Source organism: Parasteatoda tepidariorum, chromosome 7 (genome assembly GCF_982258835.1).
Source record: "Parasteatoda tepidariorum strain Cologne lab strain chromosome 7, Ptep-v5.0, whole genome shotgun sequence".
NCBI lineage: Eukaryota > Metazoa > Arthropoda > Arachnida > Araneae > Theridiidae > Parasteatoda > Parasteatoda tepidariorum.
Genome location: NC_141761.1, coordinates 30,591,699 through 30,615,362, shown reverse-complemented (window position 1 = coordinate 30,615,362; position 23,664 = coordinate 30,591,699). Strand labels below are relative to the sequence as shown.

The 23,664-nt window shown below is 31.2% G+C and overlaps 1 protein-coding gene across 1 annotated transcript in view; it reads right to left on the bottom strand.

Annotated features, from left to right (window-relative positions):
- The window catches only part of LOC107454750 (uncharacterized), a 42,201-nt gene that overhangs the window by 5,886 nt on the left and 12,651 nt on the right, over positions 1-23,664 (bottom strand). Inside the window, exons 4-5 of the mRNA XM_016072030.4 lie at positions 18,898-19,203; positions 17,477-17,666 (exon numbers count right to left, since the gene is read on the bottom strand). Coding sequence (XP_015927516.3) covers positions 17,477-17,666; positions 18,898-19,203 — 496 coding nt within the window. The remainder of the gene's footprint in view (positions 1-17,476; positions 17,667-18,897; positions 19,204-23,664) is intronic.

Sequence of the window (23,664 nt, the reverse complement as noted above, 5' to 3'; positions counted from 1 at the left end):
AAGATGTATAAAAAAAATAATATGATATTATCTCAATTAATTTTTATAAGAAATTAAACCTTAAAGATTAAAATATAATATTTTAACACAAAATTGCCAAGCTCAATTTTATGTAACCATTTCGAACATAAAATCACGTTGAACATTCTTTTCTATAATGTAAAAAAAGTATTTTTATTTGGTGATAATGACGTGGCGATAATCTTGGCACTTAACAATATTTGGCTACCAGTGTGGCGTCAAAATGGTGGTTTTGGAAAATTCGAGTCTTAAAGCGGTAGGACTAATATTCACTGAGTAATACGAGAATTGCCTAAGATCAGGTCGAAAGTTCCAGGGTTAAGGCCTACAGTATGCGATTTTGGATGAATAAACACGATGTAAATTGACGACATTATAACATTTAATATCTATAGCTATTTACAAGTAAATAGATAGTTGTGAATATATAGTTATGAATAAATAGATTATTAATGAGGGAAAATATTTACATCCATTATTACTTTTTTTTATAGAAAGTCAGGATTGTAATTATAGTTGCGTTTCTTAGCAAACGTGCTGCTTACATTTATATGAAACGAAATTTTGATGCGTGTTGTTTTACTGACCTTGCGCACCACAATTGCAAAAGTGTTTGGATTTGAGAGTCACTTGTAAGACCGTCTGAGGTTGGAAAATCTCTGTACTCTGCTATTTCAGTTGTAATTCAGTGCTATAAGTAGGCTGTATTGTCTGAAAGATTCTGATAATAAATGTTTGGAGTCTTAAGGGCTTTTTTCATTCATCGCCAATCGGAACGGACTCAAGCGCTGGGTGCAATAGGTATGGGCTCTATCACCCCCAGTGGGCAGTGAAGACTTATAGGGAGCATGGAAAAGATTATGTGTGTAAAGGATTTTTGGAGCATCGTAAACAAACAGTAGATGAAATTAGTTTTGAATGCGCATTAAAATTTTTTGTTTTGATTTGGTTTGGTACAGAAGAATAATGTGCATATCTAACTCAACTCAATACTAACTTAGCACATAGAACGAAGTCATAACCCTCGCGTAAATTTGAAAATTTACTGCCCTTGCAGTTTTTCAAAATTTTGCCAAAAAGACTGACCTATTCTTAAACTGAAATAACAAATATGTTTTTTAAAGTCAGAAAACTTTAAAGTATATAAATTTTTGTTTACTTTTTCTCTTACTTTTAACTTATTATTTTTTATAGTTTTGAATACATTAAAGTTAATTGTAAAATTTATGTTATTCCCATTTTTAATAGTATCTACAAATAGAAAATTCATAATATAGTTAACTTCGGGCTTTTTTTAAAAAAGGAATTTAGAGATTAGGAGAAATCTCATCTTATATACAGCTAATATCACGCTGATAAAAGCCACATACAACTGACTTGTCATCAGAAAATAAATTTTATGACAATATATTAATCGAATTCCATTAAAATCGCGTTGAAAAATGAATAAAATGTATCAATTTGTGGCTGAGGGCTGGCTTTTACTACTTCTGCTCATACGCTTTTTATTATTTGTAAACGTTGCACATTGAATCTTTTCAAACTGCATTTTGCAAATGATAAGAAATGTTAAACGTCTCATTTTTTTCTTTCTTTTATTATACTGCGGACACTTTTAATAATCCGTACTTTTATTAAGTAGGGTTAAAATGAAATAGAAGGATTACAATACTAAACTCGCAGTTATGTATAGAAAAAGGTGAAAGACAATTTAAATTACAATAACGAAAAAATCTCGAAAAAAGTGTGTTCGCAAATAACACGTTTCAATACTTTGACTTTCAAATACAAAAATTGCTGAACTGATGCAAAACAGTCCGCGTGCTGTTTTTTACTAAATGTCAAACAGAGTTATTGATTCTCGAACTAACAATAGAACATTATTTTTTAATTCTATTGTACTACATGAACATCTTCACATCTTCGTAATTTCTAGCTTTTAGTTCTTATACTTTTTTCACAGCGAAACGAAACGTAACATGGTTGGTTGGTTGGTTCTAATGCCACTTGCCACACGGGCAAGCCTGCTTGGTAAAGCCGAGCAAATTTAAGGCAGAGTGTGCGATTCTTGTGTTTCAGTGGCGCCATCTATGGCCAAGAATTCGACTTCTGTCACACCTGTTTATAAGGCGGACCCATTCATACATCCATTCATTCATTCACAGATCGCAATTTTGACCTGAATCAGAGAACGATCGATCTCCAATCCAGTACCCCCAGAGGTATAGATTTGTTATGGGAACATGGAGGATTTTGCGAGTCGACAGAATTTTAACGTGCATCAGTCAACCACAGGGAGTCTTCGGCCGGCGGGGTTCAAACCCACGAACTCTCGGGCGTGGGCCCACCGCCCTACAGACCAGGCTATCCCGGCCTAAAATGTAACATAAACATCCAAAAGAGTCACAGCGGGATTTACGATTCTTTAATGATGAGAAAAATATAAATCCGCAATAAGCAGTTTAAAAAAAATATAGTTTTTTGAACACTGCATTATCTTTAGTGATACGCTTGCAATTACATAAAATGAAAATTAAACAAATGTAATCTTTGACATTTCAAGTAATTTAATACGTCACATTTTAGCGTGGTCTGCAATTATTAATTTTGAATTGACTAAAACGTTTCTTTCTCTGCTGAAAACACATCTTCTTTTTAATTTTATTTGTATTTTTAACCTTGGATCAGAACATCTGCTCATAAACAAGAAGCAGATGTTTGAGTGTTCTAATGAAGCATTAATATTAAATGAAATATTATAAGAATGATTTCTAACATCTAAAAACGAAATATCCTTATTACATTAAGTCTTTATTTGATAAGTGGTACAATTCTACTTTCTACTTTAGCGATTGAGTCTTAAAGTTAAATAAGTGTAATTCTTTTCCTACACTGCAAAAAATTTGATCTAAAGTAGTTGCAACCATTTTCGGTGTTGATATAAGCTAATTTTTTTTTTTACTTTTCATTAGCTTTTTAACTGTATAATTTTTGTTATTTATTTATTTTGTTTTTTATTTACAACACGTATTTTTATGCTCGTTGGAATCAATTTAATAGCTTCGTTACAAAAATAGTTAGTTTAAAAAAAGGCACATTTTTAGTAATCTATTCACGTTAATGTTTCAAACAATAGTTATTTTGTCAATTTTTTAAAGCTTTTGCCCGATAACTACAGTTTGGTACTTTAAAATGCATTTGCGCTAGTACCGAGCTATAGTTATCATGCAAAAATTATCTGAATCAACATTGTTTAAATATATTAGCAAGAATATATTACTAAAAATGTGCTTGTTTTATTAAAAGGAGTGTTTTTTACTGATGTTATTAAACTGATTCGGGTGTTAAACAGGATTGTATACTTTCTCCAATAGTCTTTTTAATTGTTATTGACTAGATTATGAAAAGTGTATCAGAGAATGAAAAGGGTATTAAATGAAACCTTACTGAATATCTTTTCGAACTTGATTTTTCGGACGACTTATGTTTACTGACTACCACCCTTCAAAACATGCAAACAAACAAGCATTTTAGGCGCAAAGGCACAGAAAATGGGATTTCTGTCAACCAAACTTAAAATAAAATATTAAAAATTACTACTAAACATTTTTTTTTGTTTCTAATCGCAGAGGGGATTGACACAGGACAACAACAACGCAACTCAAGAGAACAGGGGTATTAAAATTGAAAACAGTCACTTCCTCGTTTGACACCTTGCTTCCCAGTCAGTATCAGTCAGCAATAGTTGCTCCACGGAGAGCACTAAGAAGGAGAATGTGTAGGCCAGCCATTGCAAATTGATCTCGTCGTATGGAGCAATATGGATAAGTAAGCGGCAAGAAAGTTCTATAAAGAGCCGGAAATGAGCTTCTTAGTTGATTTTGATCTGCCCATCCTGTCATGGAATGCTAGCGGCTTCTCCAAACCAAAAGGGCTTTACTTGGTGCGAACATTAAATTAGTATGATTGATCTTTTTACGATACAAGAGGCAAATCTTTGGAAAGAAACTTTAAGGTCCCTTCCTTTCCTCGGCTATCAACTGCAACTACTACCAAAGTCGAAATAAATTGCTTGTAGAATCCTAGTGGGGGTTAAAATGACCTTTTTTCCCAGTTTAAAATCATTAAACAAATGGATTTCACCAATGACAAATGTGAATCCTAAACAACTAAATGGCATATTTTTATAAAATTACAAACTAGAGAAGGTAAGCAGTTTTACGTATCTTGGAAGTATAATTAGCAACAGAGGAGAAACTGATGAAGATATACTAAATAGATTAAACAAAGACTGAGCAGTTACGCTATTCTCAATAAATTCTAAAAAAAACATTAAAAAAATAACAAATTTAACAAAAATTTGAATTTCGAATGCGAATACTAAATTTGTTCTATTCTATGGATCTGAAACATGACACTGCAATAAAAATAATATGAAAATACTTCAAGTATTTATTAGCAACAAAGAATCTTGCGTATCAAGCGGTTCCATAAAATTTGTAGCGCAGAAATCATTAGAAAAGCAAAAGAGAAACCGATTGAACAGAAAATTAAAATACGTAAATGGAAATGGATTATTCATGCTCTACGTAAACCTGAAAAATAAGGTAAACAAATTTCTGATTGGAACCCTCAGGGCAATAGAAAAAGAGGAAGACCTAAAAAATACTTGGTGCAGGATTCTAAGTGAATTAGAAATAATAGGAAAAACATGCAGAAAGGCATAATATCTGGCCACAAACAGAGTGAGATGGATAGCTATTCATAGAAGCCCTACGTCCGATTTGGGGTGAAAAGGAATATGTATGTATGCATTAAATTGATTCTAATGCGTATGTAAATATGTGTTGCCAATAAGCAAACAGACAAAAAAATGTATAAACAAATAAAAATAAAAACTTCAACAATAAAAAAACTAAATAAAAAATTTGACTACATGCGCTGTAAAAATTTTTAGTTTATGGAAAATGGACCAAAAAGGGGGGCAACTACTTAGCACCAAATTTTTTGCAGCGTATCTTGTCTGATTTTTGGCTCTCTCTATTTGAAATAAGAAATAATCAGGAGGTATACTAGTTATAAGGTAGGATGAAAATTATTCTTATAAACATAGAACAGAGGCAATGTTAATTTTTTAACAAGTGGAGTTGGACCATTATACAAATAAACTTAAAAAATAACTCTAATGCTCCCGTTGACTAATAAACTAAGTTATAAGATTAACCAATAATGGCTCATTAAATAAAGCGGTTATATTGATCCTTCTGCTGGCTATAACGGGTTCTAGTCATGCTTGTTATTGGATTGGACGTCGATCATTGGATAATCAATCTATGAGTTTACATCAGCTGCATATAATGCTTATTCTTTAACCACAAATGCATTCCTTGTAAGGTGACTTCTGAAGAACACGTTTCTTCCATCAAAAATGTATGTAGGGGAGAGTCGGGTAGTCCCGCCCACTTAAGGAGTATTGCTTATATTTCTGCATAATATTGAGTAATGTCAATATTTTTGTATGTTTCTATTGTTTTACCTTCTAATTAAATAATGCAAAAAGAATAAACCAAAAAAAGAATAGTTTAACTTAAAAAAATAGAAATTTTAAAAAACATGTTTTTCAGCTCTTTTCAAAATGTGTCGGGTAGCCCCTCCCAGTTACAAAAATTATGTTTTTTCACTGTTTTTTCTGGTATAAATGAAAGTGACCAATGTATTGAGAATAGATAAACCTCATTCATCATTTTTATCACAAAATTATTTTATTTATTACTTATTTATACACTTTTAGTGAATTCTATCATTTAATAACAATCATTTAATAACAACACTATTTGTTGTTAAAAATGCATATAACATTCAAATTTGAAGCAATAAAATAATAATCTTTGCAACCGTACATTTATCGACGAAATAAAATTGGGCTGTGATACCCGACATTCATGTGAGCGGGGCTACCCGAAATCCAATTTTTTTGTAAATTTGTAACTACTCGAACAATTTTTCGCATATAAACTTCCTTATTCGTGCAAATTAAACTTAAGACTACATACTTTAATGCTGTATGTATAGAAAAAATGATTTTTTTAATATTAAAATAAAGTTTAATCGAAGCATTCAACCAATTTTTCTTAATTTCATGACTACTGTATTCAACATATTTTCAAAACTATTGTTTACCATGTTAACAGCTGCATAAATACTTTAAACTTTGAAAATAATCTTTTTTTAATATAACAATTAATGTCCGATGGCCCATTGATTTGAAGAAATATTCTGTACATATGAAATTGACTGTGGGCGGGGGTACCCGCTGGGCGGCGCTACCCGACTCTCCCCTACCTTTTTTATGCTTACCGAAAACTTCAGGTGTATCTACAAGCAAATATACCGGTTGTGTTTTACGAAAGAGCCATTCCTTCCTATAAACTTACCTCTTTGGCGATCATCATTTGGCATATAATGGGGCGAAAAAGAGTGCCAATCTAGTAGGTAATAAAAGCTAGACTTAGTTGAGAGTATTGTGATTGATCATCCCCATGCCCATGAAAAGGGGGAAGCAGAGACAGTTGAAGTTAAAATAGATGATGTGAGAACTTTGATATTTCTGTCAATTCTTTGGGCCAAACTTAACATTTTGTTCGAATAGGACATCTTGACTATATAAGTTAATCTCTTGACTTCTAAACTAAGTGTGTTATTTTTTATTAAATAAGCTGAAATTTAAATGAAGTATATTTTGTTAGTTGTAATATAAATTGTATACCATTGGTCTTGATTCTTTTTTACTCTGCTAATTTCTGGTTGAGTGATTATTATTAAATCCGAAATTAAGTATATTATCCTTTAGAGATTCTAAGGACACCGTGAATAACAGTAACAATATAAATCATAAATTATTTGATGATTTTTTTTTATAATACGAAGTTTTCGCATGGAATTGAGTAGGATTCTTAAATATGAAGATCTGATTAAACAAGCTTCTATCTTGGTTAAACTATTGATGCTATATTTTTAATATTAAGGTTACCTCCGTATTTTTATAGTGTCAAATTTAAATCTGTCAGCAACGAAAAATAGTTAGGTATGCTTGTTTGCAGAGTTAATGTGTTTGAATTATTGAGTCGAAACTAATTTAATAATTCATCGAAAGCACTAATTAAGTAGAATATTTGAGGTCGACATGACATTTCATGTAGTGAAATGAGACATCAAAACGTACTTTCTCTGAATAAACATACATTTTTTCAACGGATTTCAATTCGTGAGCCTTAAAATATGCGCAATCACGAAAATATGGTGTCAATAGTTTATGCTGGAGAACAGTCAAAATTTTGGATCCCCTTAATGCTTATTTCACATTTTGTGTATTTCGCTTTATCTCAAAAAGACCTAAAAACGGGCAGAAGTATTTCTGCACGCAATTGTAAACAAAGACAATTACATGGAGAAAAAAATTTATAGTACTTTATAATTTTTCATTATTTTATTTTACAATACATAGTCAAAATAATTCTGAATTGTAAGGTATGCAAACTTTACATCATATGCAATTTTAAACGAAAAAATTCAAAATTTGAATGAAATCGGTTGATTAGTTATTGAATAATCCAATTTTAAGTGTCGTATATTTAAAAATTATACTTAATCTTTGAAAATAACATGTTACTTACTAACTGAATTTCATACATGTTACGGTCACAGGTTCAAAATATCTGTTGCTACTTTAAGCAGTCTATGAGAAACATTTGTTATTACATAAAGCAAGTGTACCGGATAAGAAAAAACTTATGATTTAAGAAAGTATATTAGGTTTTTATTAGAGCTGTTAAACGATTTTAAAAAATAAAGTACTGTACTTAATTACAATTTGAAAAAAAAAAAAAGAAATGTACAAAATTTAGAGCTCGTAAATTACTTTGAATTAAAAATTTTGTTTCCATATTAAAGTATATAAGTGGCACCATATGTAAAAAAATATATCTGACTTTATTAAATACTCTAATGCAAATTTATTTGATTTGGTATCCACATTACACAAATTTTAATGAAACGAAAAGAAGAAAAGGTTTTGAAGGAAAAATTTTGAAGAAAGAATAAATAATGAAAACTTTAATCTAAATCCACTTCATTAAATACTGAAATATAAAGTACATCTTGAATACATTAATAGAGCAATAATTCTTTTAATTTTCATTCAATTTATTGAAGAATGAAACAGATTTTAAAAATTTTTTTCTCTGTGCGTAAGAGTTTCTTGATATATTGAGAGAAAAACTCAGTTAAGAAGCCATTGTTTTAACATTTAATAATAATGAGTTAGAAACACATTTTTCTTTTAAAAATTCGATGCAAAAAAAACTACATTTGTTAGATGAATTAACACCATAATTCTAGAAAGTTGTGAATAATCAAATTTTTTTATCAGACCAGAGAACTGTAAAGCGGATGGGTATTGGTTCTGTTAATTTTCAAATCTCATAAAAGTTAACCAAAAAAACTATTAAAAGTGAACCAAAAAAATTAAAACAATTTAAACAGAAAAAGGCAAAAAAAATATTCTGAGAACTGCTTTGACTGAATAAATTATTTTTCTTCTAATTATAATCTTTTTCATTGCTTAAATACATACCTATAAAAATTTTCAATTTAAAAAAGAAATCCTTTTGCTAATCTACATTTAATTTTTCTTTCCAGAATCATGAAACTAATAAATTTGACAGAAGAGTTCCAGAATTGTTCCACCGATAACATTAACTCAACATCAGACAACGGCAATAATTATGGACTCACATTCAGAATCTCAGTATGTGCATTGATTATATTGATAGCTTTGGCAGCGTTTTTCGGTAATCTTGCTGTTATAGTCATTTCATACAGGGAAGAAAAACTGCGCCATCAGATTGGTAATTTTCTAATTGTCATCCTATCAAGCATTGACGTTGTGACTTCAATATTTGTTATATTTCCTTCCGCTGTCGCCATGGCTGCGGATTTCTGGCCATTTGGCATAATTAATTGCCGAGTAAGTGCTACGTTCAATTATGTGTGTGCCTGTTCATCTTCCCACGCTGCTTCAATGATAAGTTTTGACAGAGCATTAGCTATTTTCTATGCTCTAAAATACCAAGCTATCATGACTCCAAAATTTATGACTGGTATCGCTACTTGGATATTACTTAACGGTGCATTTTGTTTACTGCTTGTTCTGATATATTCGTGGAATACAATCTCGTATAATTACAGTGAGTCTGTGTGTGCGGCTGAATTTACAGATTACGGAGCTCGGATCCACATGTTCAGTGCATCCGTTTCTTGCTTCGTTGTACCATCGATTATAGTTATTATTTCCAATGTGATTATCGTGAAGCAAATAAGAAACTCCTCCAAGGTGGTACCACGACAAATGGTATCACTTGAAGCTATGAGTTTTAATCAAACTATTCAAAGAAGAAGAGACATGGAAATGCGCAAATCAGTTTATAGTATGATGGCTGTAGTTATAGTTTACTTTATATGCTTCACTCCATATTCTCTAACCAAGCAAGGAAAGGCCATCACTGATATAGATGCACCAGCATGGGTGAATATTGTATCTACAATAATGATGTTTATTTCTTCAGCCACAAATCCTTTTATTTACGGTATCTTACGCAAAGATTATCGAGATGGCTTTAAGAAAATTGGCCGATTACTTAGAGAAAAATTCTATTAAAATTGCACATAAAAACAAGTAAATCGTATTGAGAAGCAAGCATTTTAGATATTAAGTTCAGGTTTTACATAGAAAACGAATACAACCTTGCTTTAGTGTGCTGCTTTAGTTTTAGTATGGGTAATGTTCTAAAGTGATGTAAAAAAAATAAAAAGAAAGAGAAATATTTCATCCTCTTATTATTACTAATGAGTAATTGTTGGATTTTAAATTTGTGATTATTTGCACGTTCGATGAACAATGAGCTAAAAATTGAATAATATTTCAGCTACTGATATTTTTTTCCCGTACTAAGACTCAATGTTAATTGTTGGAAAGCTTAACCGTTAATGTGCTAATTAATTTGTGCAGATAATAATTTACCCATTCGAAATCATACACAAAAATGTATTTTCTCTGAATAAACATACCTTTTTTCGTCGGATTTGGATTCTTGGTACTCAAAATATGGATAGTATCATCAATTTGAAAAATGAAGTCCCAATAGTTCGTTTTAAGGAAAGCAGTCGAAAATTAGGACTTCATTTTGGGGAATGCAATTATACGCTGTTTTTGACATTGCGGGTTTTCGGGGTCGAGATTCACTAATCCGCGGGATTGACAAGTCTCAGTTAAGCATTCCATTAAAATGTAAAGTTATTTTAAAAAGTTACACCTGACAACATTGATAATTATTAAGCGTTTAAACAGCTTTAAAAAATTTACATTTTAATTATGACAATACCGAGAGATTTCTGAAAATTATAGTCCAAAAACGTACTAAAATTATAATTATTTTTTTAATGTTAAAAAATAAAAACGTTACAAACTTAATGATTCTAATGAGTCATCTCCCATTCGAAATCGAACTTCGGCGTCGAATAAAGCACTGTATGATAAGGTTCTTCCAGATTCATATTAGTTCACTGTTTGTTGGTTAAATATCCATATACAGCTCAAACTTCATTTTGACTCCTCATTACTTTTTTTGTGTCACTTTATCTTCATACTTTTTGTTATGCAGAACTCTGAGAAAATCATAAAGTTTTTATAATTTTAGATCATCTTTTAATGTTATCTCTGGTCTCTTTAATCTTTCCTTTTTCAGTGTCCTTGTTTTAATTTTCACTCTCGTCCAATAATATGTTGATGAACCTTTTTAGCTCTCTGTCCTTGTAACGGATACATTTTTTTGAATATTTTCTTCCCTTCGTTGGCACTGTTTCTGTTAATTTCATTGGGCTGCTTCTGATTATGTAGCTACAGCAAAACACTAAGCGCAGAGCCGGATTATACCTTTCGTAGGCCCTAGGCACAGAGCCGGTTTATACCTTTCGTGGGCCCTAGGCATAGTCGTTTTTGGGCCCTCCCCTCCTTCCCCCACTCCTCCTCTCTTTTCAAAATATATGCTAAAATTTTCTTGCATATTTTTTTTTTTTTTGCATTTTTATTAATAGGGATTTTAATTTACAAATTTGTTTATCGAACTTTATCTGCAATACCGACATACTGCCGAGATTGCAGTTGATATTGATAATACCATTATGATTAGTTCGATCGATAACTATGTTAAAGATAAACTTGTGAATACTTTTCTTAACGTTCACATTGCATTAAGAATATATTTGTCGATTCCTGTATCAAATGCAGAAGGAGAAAAATCTTTCTCCAGATTAAAATTGATAAAAAATTATTTGCTTTCAACAATGAATCAAGATAGCTTGGCATCGCTCGCACTTATGTCTACTGAATACGACATTTTGCGTAGTTTTGGAATTCGACAGCATAATACAAGATTTCGTTGAATCCAAAAATCGCGAAAAAGTAATATATTAGGTCATAAGATTCTGCAAAATAATTTATTACCGAAAAATATTATATTTTTATATGTATCTTCATAATTTTGTGTAAAATACACTTGTTGTTTTTAAAGCTAAATTATTTTTGTCAACAAATTTTTTTCTCCCAAGTTTTTCGTAGGCCCCTGAATTTCGTAGGCCCTAGGCACGTGCCTAGTGTGCCTATAGGTTAATCCGGCCCTGACTAAGCGTAATCGTTTTCTTTTGATAAATGCAAGTGTCAAATGCAAATTTCAAAAGTTCATTTAAATCTGATTCCTGAGTATCAATTTTGTTTCGCAGGAACTTTTCATTATCACATCAGTTGCTTTCACAACATACTGTTGTCACGTTGGAAATGACTTTCGGTAGCTATTTTAATTGTCTGCTGTGCATCTACAACCAAACTTGATAAGGTTCCTTTTCTCAGAAACCGTCGACTTGATATCGATCAAATCAATCTTTTTTGCTTGCTGCCTTTCAATTTAAGCAATCGTTCTACCATTTACAGAAAAATATTCCTCGTTGTTTTATAATAACAAAATATATTATATTATATTATAGATATATCACATATTCTTTTTTTAAGCTTTTCTTTCTTCGTGATTTTGTAGATCTTATATTTATAGAGGAGATCTTCCAAATAGTCATAACGAACTTCCATTTTGCGAATTTTTTCAAGGTACCAAGAACATTTTGGAAATTTCTTCGCAAAATAACTTCCAAAAAGCGAAGTGAATTTTCTATTTAATGAACTTTTCTTTCAGATCCACTTTCCCTATTTCCCAAAATATTTCAGAACATTTTAAACTTATTAACGCATTTTATGGGGGAAATAACCTTGAATTGAACTTCGAAGCCATTTAACTTTTAGAGAAAGCAGTAAAATCACTTTCTCTTTTTTTTCGAATTTCAAACGAAAAACTTTAACATAAACGACAAAATTAACGGATTTTATCAGTAGAAATTAAACTTTAGATCGCATGTGGTAATGTATGTTTAAAATTACTTTTATAATAAATGCAGATATAGTTTCATGCATACATTTAGCTCTTTTTAGTTGAAATGTGTAACACTGGATAATGTTTTGCTCTGTTCTCGCTTTCCATGCAGATTTCTTTTATGATTAAGATTTATAAAATAAATAGTAGATACTAGTTTGCAATATAAGGGTGTATTCATTGCTATTTTAATTATGTCTAGTGTTAATGAATTTGAAACCTGTTTTGTGTCGTTTAAGTATTTCAAAAGATAATTTTCTATTTAATGAATTTCCCATATAGCGAACTTAATATCGTTATTTAGCGACTTCTTTAAATAGAGATCCGACTGTATTTTGATTAAAGTGTGATTATTTTTTATTAGAGGATAAATGTTGGGTAAAATCTCAAAATCACAGACAAAACAGCCTGTTCTATGAAGAAAAAGTATATGTGACTATGAAGGAAAAAAAATAATGTGCGTGAGGGAGAATAAGAGTTATGTGATCCGGACAGCAGTAACTTTTAAAAAGAGAAGAATTTTTTTAGCTTCTGAACTTCGATCCCGCGGAATTGATCTCCGCGAAACTAATACCACAAACATCAATGCAGGATCTCACCCTGATTCTGATCTCATGGGAGCGGAATTGCATTCCTTACCTCTTGATCTAAATTTCACTTAACTTATCTTAATTTCACTAAACCTTGAAAACTTTTCACTGCCAAATCGGAAAATATTTGCTCGCAATTATAGAATTCGCATTATACCAAAATAATTCAATGTAAGTTATAACTTTAATAATCATTTAATATTTTTTTAATAATTTATTTATTAGTAATTAAAAAGTTTTTGAATTGTAAGACTTAAAATTTTTGCATCATTTTAAGGAATGCAACTTTAAATCGCAAAATATTAAATTCAATCGATTAGTATCGGAATAATACAATTTTAAGAAGTAGTAGGGCAATTCCACGGAAGTGTCAACTTTTAAGTGAAATTTTCATTTTAATGAATGGCATATTTTAATTTTAAAAATATGTTCAAAAATAGCCAAAGTCCACATATTGCCGTTTCATTTTTGATAATTTTAAATTTTTTGAATCTGGCAGCATTCTAAAGTAATCTCATGGCTGACAAGTGAATAGTTCACATTTGTGCTCAAATTGTTTTCTTGAAAAATACTTATAAAATAAAAGAAATGCATCTTTCTTTTGCAATATTTTGATAAAAATATGCATATAGAACAAAATTTAAACATTTTAAGTTTAATATATAAAATAAAAGTAACTTCTTTTACATCATTCCGTCACATGTCTTAATAATGCATAAATTTCCTGAGGACGAAGATAGGATGTGACATTGGCAACTTAGATATAAAACCTCTTCAGAGACAACCTAATTTTCAAACTGTAGAAATTCTTACTAATTCTTACATAAATATTAATCCTGTTTATCTGTTACATTCTGTTTATCATTTACATATTAATAAAACATTTTTTAAATGAAGACTTTCTTCTACTAAACTTTTTGTCATTCCGTCACGATCATTCCGTCACAACAAATAGATGTTAATAACTGTTAGCCAACCTGAGGTTAATTTTCCAAATTCACATTTTACATTGCTTACACATTATACTAAAAGTATAAAATAGTTCAGAAAAATAATAGCTGCAAAATTCGCAGAAACTACCAGTTCTAAGCGGCATGCCAAAAGCTTGGTTGCCAAAATGTCATTCCGTCACGCAAATAAAAAGATCGTAAAATTAAAAGTAAAAAAGATGGAAAATCCTGTTTTTTTAGTTTATGAAGCGCATTATGCCAATAATAATGATATGCATGAGGAAAAAAAAATTTTATTTGAAATTCGATGCATAGAAACTTCAATTAATTGTTATTTTGCTAGTCAAAATGTCATTCCGTCACAAATGGAATTGCCCAGTATATTAAAATGGTGATTTCTCGAAAACTATACGACCGATTTTTTACAAATTTCAAATGTTGCAAAAATTCGCATACCTTACAACTCAAATTTATGAAATAATATATGAAATAGTTATGAAAAAATCATTTTCTTTACGTAGAATTATCTTTGAATAAACAAAATATTTTGTGTGAAAATATGTTTCAATTCGTGTAAATGTTTTCGAAATATGTCGAAATGCGCAGAAAGTGAAGTTAACATTAACGATTTCAAATTTTCGAATTCTGTCTGCTTAAACTTTTTTCCAGATTGCAGCTGCCCTTTTTCCATAATTTCGTTAAAATAATACATGTTCATTTAAGGAAGTACTTTTTTGCGTCTGATTTCGTAACTCACAATATCCTCTGTGCTAATTAATTTCTATATTTAAGTTTAAATCCTAAAACTATTGAGATTGAATTTTATTAAACGAATATCCGATCATTAGTTATTCGATGTATTTGCTTTTATTGTGCACTGTACATTTATAAGCTTTAATTTTGACACACTGTAATGAAATAATTGAAAATCTTATTGTGAATCACTAATAAACTACAAAAAAAGTTATAAAAAATAAAAAGTAGTAGCAAAATGATTTAGTGCATTTTACAGTTATTAGTTACATATTTTGTAATTTAAGCACAATTTTTATTACTCTCCATTTAAAAAACATTGATTATAATCTTCATTATGCAAATTTATTTATATTTCTTCCAGAAAATAGTAAAAATTTTCAAACACATTTTCTTCTATAATTATTTTTTAGCCAATAAATGAACCAATAAAACTTCCTTATTTGTTAATAAGCTTTATTTATTAAAAATAAAAACAATTATTTTTAGTAAGCTTTTTAATTTATGTTTAAATTAAATCGTTTAATTACAAATTTAAAATAATTTACAGGAATATTCAACTTTTAAAATACAAAATATTTAATAAAGTTAGTAAATCTTATTATAGGTTCAAGCATTTGAACATTCAGAAAAACGTAACAGACAAATTATAAAAATGTTTCTGGCTGTTTTTAGAAAGAAGCAGAGTCATTATCGCATTTTATTCATTTAATAATAGCACGACAGTTCATCCTCAACTCTAGTCCGACAAAGAAAGAATTCCAAGAAGGAGGTTGTTGACAGGTGATAGTAATTTTAGAATAGTTTTTATTAAGTCTCTGATGTTTCACAAAAAAAAACTTCTTGTCAACACCATCACTTCCATTCTTTGCATGTTTGCAGGCATGATTTGGGTTTTTATAAATTTATGTCACAGAAAAGTATTGAAAGAGATTCCACTCGAAAGTTAAAGCATCTAATCATGACTTTCAAAGAATAGCGAACTTTCTTACTAAATGTTTGTAGCGCCCCGATGTAGTAATAAACTTAACTACATGCTGATGCTTTGTTTATGTCATAGGAGAAATATATGTATTCGTATTTCAAGTCTCACACAACATAAATTTGCGCAATCGTAACTTGTTTAAATATTTTTATGGAAATGAAACAAAAAGCTCTTAACTTTAAGACTATAAGTATAGTTGTAACATTGACTTAAAATAGACGCAATAATAAACAAAAATAATATTGGGTAACGGAAGTAAACCAAGTTATTAACAATAAATTGCAACGTGCCTACTTGTTAAGTCCTCAGTATGAACTAGACACTTCTTTCAAAAACGAATATTAGGTAGGTACTTCATTCACTGTCAAACTAGACGGTCTAGGAAACATCTCTAAGGAGGATCCGAAGACACCAAATATGAATGACTAGATAGTTCTAATGCAAGGAGGACAAAAAAAAGTCTAAAAATGCATTGTGATGACGTCACAAGGGATCGTCCTTAATTTTTCGTACATGATAAATATTTAAATCCGTATAGATGTATATAAAGAGATTCCATTCTAATGAAGTATGTGAAGGAACCACACTTGAAATTGAAATTATCGTATTCTTTTTTTATTTTTAATTGAATTTATGAAATTAGTTATGTGTTTATTTGGTTTTTTTTAATTGCATTAACTGTTGAAGATTGTTTTTAAAGATATGTCGAATATTGATAAAAGCAAAGCATATACAATTCTTTTTTCATCACTTAAAGTAAATTAAGAGTTATAATTTAACATGTTTCTATTTTTTTCTTCGTGCATTTATATTTTGAATGTAACATATGCATTTGAAAGGCAAGCTGAGTGCTTCGAAACTAATGGAAAAATAAATATGGAAAAGTGTTATTTCTTATAATTACTACATAAATGCTTTATATAGATTTTCCTTTCTCCTCTTCAAAGAAGAATTTTTCATGAAGCGGGGTTAAAAGAAAATAAAAATAAGTAAACAAAATAGTCAAGATTCTAAATTATATACTGCAGAGCAGCGTTTCCTAAATTGTGTTTCGCGGAACCCTTGGATTCAGTGGAAAGTTTAAAAGGTTCCAAGATTTAAAAATCCTTGAAAACAATTTTTCCTAATATTTTCATATAAAACTTGTCATTAAAGTTAGATCCTTTTAATAATCCATTATTTACTTAATATTTCCATTGCCTTTACGAAATTATTTAAAGTAAAACGCCTATGAGAAATAAATAGCAATTTTTTGATGAAAATATAATCTTTCTAGTATGTATGGAATAAGTTATGAAAAATACAGGCTTCAGAAAAATTGTAACAGCATTTAAAATAGCAATTGTATGGAGAGAGAAAAGCTACGAAAACCTTCCAAGTAAGCCCGACGGCAAGGGTATTTTAACCGTTGATCCGTCAATTACCTGAGGATATTTTTACGTCACCACTGTGGTTGGTGCAAACCAGGTGCGGAGGCAGCCATCACAGGGATTCGAAACCGTCCCACCTGCTACTAACTCACAGAACCTGAAACTGCTACTCACAGAAATATACAGTGGCTTATTCGGGGATGGTTCGCCAAATTGGATCATTTTGGCACAGTTACCGAAATGGAAATCTTGAAATTTATTTAAATAGACTTACCATATGGAGATTGTTTCCACGAGGAAAAATAATAGAAGCTATGGGCCTTCTCGTCGTCAATATGCATGTCTCTCAGTTCTTGCGGACCCTTCATATACATGGTTTCGATTTCTTCCACTCTTGGTAATGCTGAATCTATATCACTATATGATTCGTCAAGCTCTTTCCTCCATGAAGATTTAAACTGAATCTTCAACAAAACATTAAATATAAGTGTAATAAATGAGAAAATGCACGGAATCGTTTAAAAAGTACATTCAAATTCAATTGCTTTAAACTCATAAGTAGAAGTTTGAATTAAATAAACAAATCTTCTGTTTCACACTAACTGTCCAATAAGGCAAAATAGCGTACTGATAGGCAGTGTAGCCATGAAGACAAGCCTAATAAGTAAAGATTAGAATCAAATGTGGCTAATTAGGAGCTAACAGTATATACTGCTTATGAAACTGCATAGTTTTTCAAAATGCTGACTCAATGAAAAAACTTAAAATTGTTAATCAAATCAGAGAGTAATCTCACGGAATTACCATACCTAAATATCCTTTTAAATAGTTTAAAGGCGATTAGTGCCTGTAAAGATATAGTTGTTACGGTGAAACACCGAAAACTGGAAAATGTCGACATTCACCGGTGAATGTCAACATTCACGTAGTCGCTTTGGTGAATGTCCGAAAGATTTGTTATATCCAATTTTATATTAATTTATTCGTTAATATTATTACATTTATTTGATATATTTATATTTATTCAATATTTTAATACTTACTGACGATAGATTCGAAGAAATATCAGTGTTTGGAGTATTGGGCAAATATATAACGGGCAATGGCACTTGATCTTAAAAAAAAATCAGTGTAGGGTATACCCGGCAAATGTATACCGAGCAGTGACACTTAACCTTAAAAAAACATCAGTGTAGGGTATACCGGGCAAATGTATACCGAGCAGTGGCACTTAATCTTAAAAAAACATCAGTGTGGGGTATATCGAGCAGTGGCACTTAACCTTAAAAAACATCAGTGTAGGGTATACCAGGCAAATGTATACCGGGCAGTGGCACTTAACCTTAAAAAAACATCAGTTAAAATATCGAATAAATGTAATTATATCCACGAATAAATTCATATCAAATCGAATGTAATAAATATTTCGGACATTCACCAAAGCATATCTGTGATTGTCGACATACACCGGTGAGGGTCCGAATGTACAAGAATGTAATGAAATATTCGATCTTTCACCGACGTATTTGGTGCTTGTCGACATTCACCGGTGAAAGTCAACAACCACTGATTTCGGTCTTTCGCCGTGACATAGTTACTAAAAAAATAACAATTTTTTTACTATATTTTTACGTTTAAAGCCGTGGAAATACATCAAAAGTTTATTAAAAAGAAGTTCGAGTTAATCACACTTACTCGCACTTTAGCTTTAGTCTTCAACTTCGTCTTCACGAACTTGAGTTTCGCCGATATAGATATAAACAAAATTTTAAATGTGATTGTAATTTGTACATCAATCTTTTTCTTCTCGTTTTCAAATTCTAGAGATACTAAGAACAATTCATTTCCACCGAGTTCAATCTCGCTTAGAAATAGGGCTGAATCTGCGACGGTGCTTTTGGGACTCGGATTGTGCAGAGTTAATATGCCTTTGCTCAACTCATAACTGCTGATCAAGTTTAGAGTCTTTTTTGTTGTCTCAGTGGTGACTGCTACATTAATCTGAAAATTTAAAAAAATAACATGTGAATTAACAAAATATATATATGCATATCAATAATTATTAATATACACCGAAGAGCCATTACATTATGACCACCCTCCATCTATAACAATGGGCTCGCCCAGGTTTTCATGGTTTCTCGCCCAGGAACAATGTTTTTATGGGGCACATTAGGACCCATAATCCTCATAGAACAATCCATGACGTCTGTAAGCTACTTGAACATAGTTGCAGACCAGGTTCACCCATTCATGGCAACAGTTTTTCCTGCGGGGGATGGTATTTACCAACAGGATAATGCACCATGTCATAAGGGTCGAATCGTCGTGGATTGGTTCGAGGAACATTCCAGTGACTTTCAAGTCATGTCTTGTCCCCCAAATTCTCCTGACCTTAATCTACTAGAGTATTTGTGGTTCTACTTGGAAAACCCAATTCGCGCTGCCACGCTACCCCCTCGCAATGTGAGGGAATTGCAGGACCAGTTGGTGAGCGCTTGGTACGAGATACCTCAGACTACCTATCAGCACCTTGTGGAATCAATGCCACGGCGGGTGCCAGCAGTTTTGAGGGCTAAAGGTGGTCCTACATGTTATTAGCTGGGTTGTCATAATGTAGTGACTCTTCGGTGTAAATTAGTATATACAAATAAGTCACAGGCTTTTATCAACAAATGTATAATTCTTAATATAAAATGGTTTCACAAAGTATCTAACAATGAATAATTCAAAATCAGCAAGCAAAAACTAATCGAAATGTAAATCAGAGAATGCAAATGGCGATGAATTGGACATATTATCAGAAAACCATAAAAATTGAAAGTAAGACAGGCGCTGGACTGGATACCCCCTAGGTAAACGAAAGAAAGACAGACCTAAATTCACAAGTCTATTATGAATGAATGAAAGACAATAAACAGGACATGAAGAGAAGTAAATTTCTTTCCCGCCAACAGGGAGAGATAGAGTGTCACGGCAAAAGCCCTACGGAGTGAAGAGAAAGAGGTTAATGCAAGCAGGTTGTTCAACAGAAGACTGTCTGATCTCAAAATAAAAAATCTCGGAAACAGTGGATGATAGATGAATAAAACAGTGTGACCGATGAAGTGTTTATTGTGAAAACTGTAAAATTTTCTACAGAAATTTTATAATCTATACATAAAAATAAAAGCGACTGTGTGTGTCTGTAATCACAATATATCGCCCCAGAAGCCTCGCCCAGGCACGAAACTCGGCACATAATTCTGTTTCGACATAATGAAGAAATTTTTTTTTTTCCTTTTCAAAAATTTGGATTAGTTTTTTAGCTATCAGTCATTTTGTAAGAAAATCTATGCTTTTTCGTCTTCAAAGAGCCATATTCAAAAAACTAATAAAAAATTCATATGCTTTTCTCCACTCTTATAAATGTATGCTAATGCGAACCTTACAATTGAAATATTAATTTTCGACAACTTAAACCAATAATATACGAAGGAATTAATAATTTAATTGTAAGGTTCACATTAGTTTACATTTATCAAAGTGGAGAAAAGTTTAACTTTTGTATTAAAAATGTGGCAACATATTCGATACGTAAATAGAACGCTTCGCTTTGATATATTTGTCGCTGTTCATAACTGTTATAATAAGTTTTTCTTCTTCTTTCCACGCTCTATTTTTTTTCTTAAGCGAAGACGATAATTTTTGTAGCGATATAGAATTAGAAATTGATACCATAAAAAATTATATAGAAATAGAAATTGATACCATAAAAAATTATATAGAAATAGAAATTGATACCATAAAAAATTATATAGAAATAGAAATTGATACCATAAAAAATTAATTCGTTTTCGTGTTCTTTTCATGTATTTAGCATTTTAGGTTTTTTTTCTTAAGCGTTGTAGCTATATAATATACGATGAGGGTTTGCTACCTGCTCGCTGCCGCTCGGCAACCCCTGGAACTTCTTTCGCAGTTCATTTCGGATTGCTTCGCAATCCAATACTCGCTTTGCTCGCTCATTGGATACGTTCTTAACGTCTAGCTTTTGTATACTTTTTTGAATACTGAAGTTCCAAAAACTTTTCACTGTAGAAAATTCTAAGCCTGTGCATTTCAATATTAATTTGAAATTGCAAAGAGTTCGCATTATTTTTTTTAATCACACTATTCTAAATTACAGTTGTTGAGAAAAATAACTGTTGCAAGTTTTGTTACCACCAGAGGGCTAAAGCCATGTGTTGTAAAACAATATGAAATAGTAGTCTGAATAGTAGAGAGAGAGAGAGAGAATTTCTTTAAAAACACAATTGGGTATACTATAGCCTACGTCACAGGTTGTGTTATTCCTACTAAATTTAACCCATGAACGGCATTTTCTGCGAGCCTAACTTCAAGCCACAAATAAACAAGCGAAGTGTTTGATCGTTTAAATAGCTGCTCGCCAGATTTTATTGCATTATAAAGAAAAGTAATTGATATTCGATTTTTGATTAATAATTGATTTATGTGGATAGTGGCATAGAATTTAGCATTGCGTCACGGTAAATGTTATTCCTACTAAGTGGAAGTAGTTGTGTTTTTTTTATATTATACCCAATTGTTAATTTGGGCATTTGGCGATACAACACTTATAGAATTAAAGGATTTGTTACATCAAGCTCTCAGGTATCATAATTTTGATCTAGTTGCGCTTCTGTGTCATTTTGATTTAAGTTGCTAAGTTAACTTTCAAAAAATTCTATGGCTGGCAACAGCATTTTTATTTTTTAAGTTGTTTATTTTTATTTCTTTTAGAATCAGTTCTTTTTTTAGCGAAATGCTTTTTAACCTAACAGAATTCTTTGCCGACTATTTTCTCTATAAATGAAGAAAATAAAGTAAATATTTAAGTGATGTGAAAAGAATCTTATTTAGTTGTACAAAGTACTTCAGACAAAATTTGGGAGCCACGTAAGAGAATTATATATATTAGATCAGAAGCACATCATTAAAAGGCACAATGCTTTGGTGTTTTCAAAACGTAAACAAAACAAAGCAAACGTTGCCACCGGCGCAAAAGAAATACAGCCAAAATTTGAGAGCCACGTAAGAGAATTATATATATTAGATAAAATAGGAATTTAAGACAAAATTGCAGGACAGGAACACTTTAATTGTCCACTAATCTTTATATTTCCTGCTATGTTTTAAAAACCTTTATTTGTGAAAACCTTTAGCGTGGCGGACAGCTGGCCGCCTTAGGCGGCTAGTTTAGTAATAAAGGTTGCTTACAGATAGCTCAATACGCTTTACAGAGGTCTTGAAGAGAATACTAATACCCGACTTCAACCTAACCTGTAATATTCCAGTACCAGAAACACACTTTGTTTTGATGATTACATGTTTTAAATCTTCTAATACTTTACAACCATTTACTTCCACGTTTCAACGCTGATCGCTCTGGTTATCAATGTTGTACAGAAGCATCTACTAGCAGCTTTTGTAAATAAATTCCAAAATTTATATGTAAAATTTGTAAAATTTTCTAAACATTCATACCATTTTTTTTTTCATTCTTTTGCTGTCTTTTATTTTCGAGATTTTTAATCTTAAAGCAATTAATCCTCCACTGAATTGCGTTTGATCTGTGGTGGCGTAAGGGTTAAGCTATCCAACAATAGTCCAAACAAAATATTTGAGAAAACAATATTTGAAAAAACATTATTGAAATTTATATTGTATATTAAAGTAAGTGAATGTATTTACTAGATAAAATTTTTAAAAGCTCAAAAAAATAATTTAAAGAAAGTTTTTTCACATAACGGAAGCTTACTTTTTTTTATAATTAACTAACTTGCTAATACTAGATTAATCCCTTGCTGTCTTATTAAGTTTATAAGTGCCTGGTCAGAGAGCGTTTTTAGATATTTATCGCTAGGAGCCACGAAGTCAAGTTCGTCAAAACGTAAGAATAGCTCCAGATTCTAGATTCAGATGAAGACATATGTGTGTTATCTGTTAGTAGTCGTTAAACATTCGGAAGTTTTCGGTAATCAGATGTGAAACATTTTGCTGCTCCAATATGTAAGATATATTTACAGATAATAGAAATATGAGTATATCGGTTGGACAATGGAACTGCTGAGAATGCATCTTAGTAATTAATATGTGAAAAACTGATCTATAGAGCGAAGGTTATTAAGGTGTGTCTGCTTTTTATTTTGTGCACTGTACATGCTGTCCGCCGTGGCATTGAATCGACAAGGTACTGATAGGTAATCTGAGGTATCTGGTACCAATCGCTCACCAACTGGTCCTGCGATTTCCTCACATTGCAAAGGGGGTAGCGTGGCAGCACGAATTGGGTTTTCCAAGTAGAACCACAAATGCTCTAGTGGATTAAGGTCAGGAGAATTTGGGGGACAAGACATGACTTGAAAGTCACTGGAATGTTCCACGAACAAATCCATGACGATTCGACCCTTATGACATGGT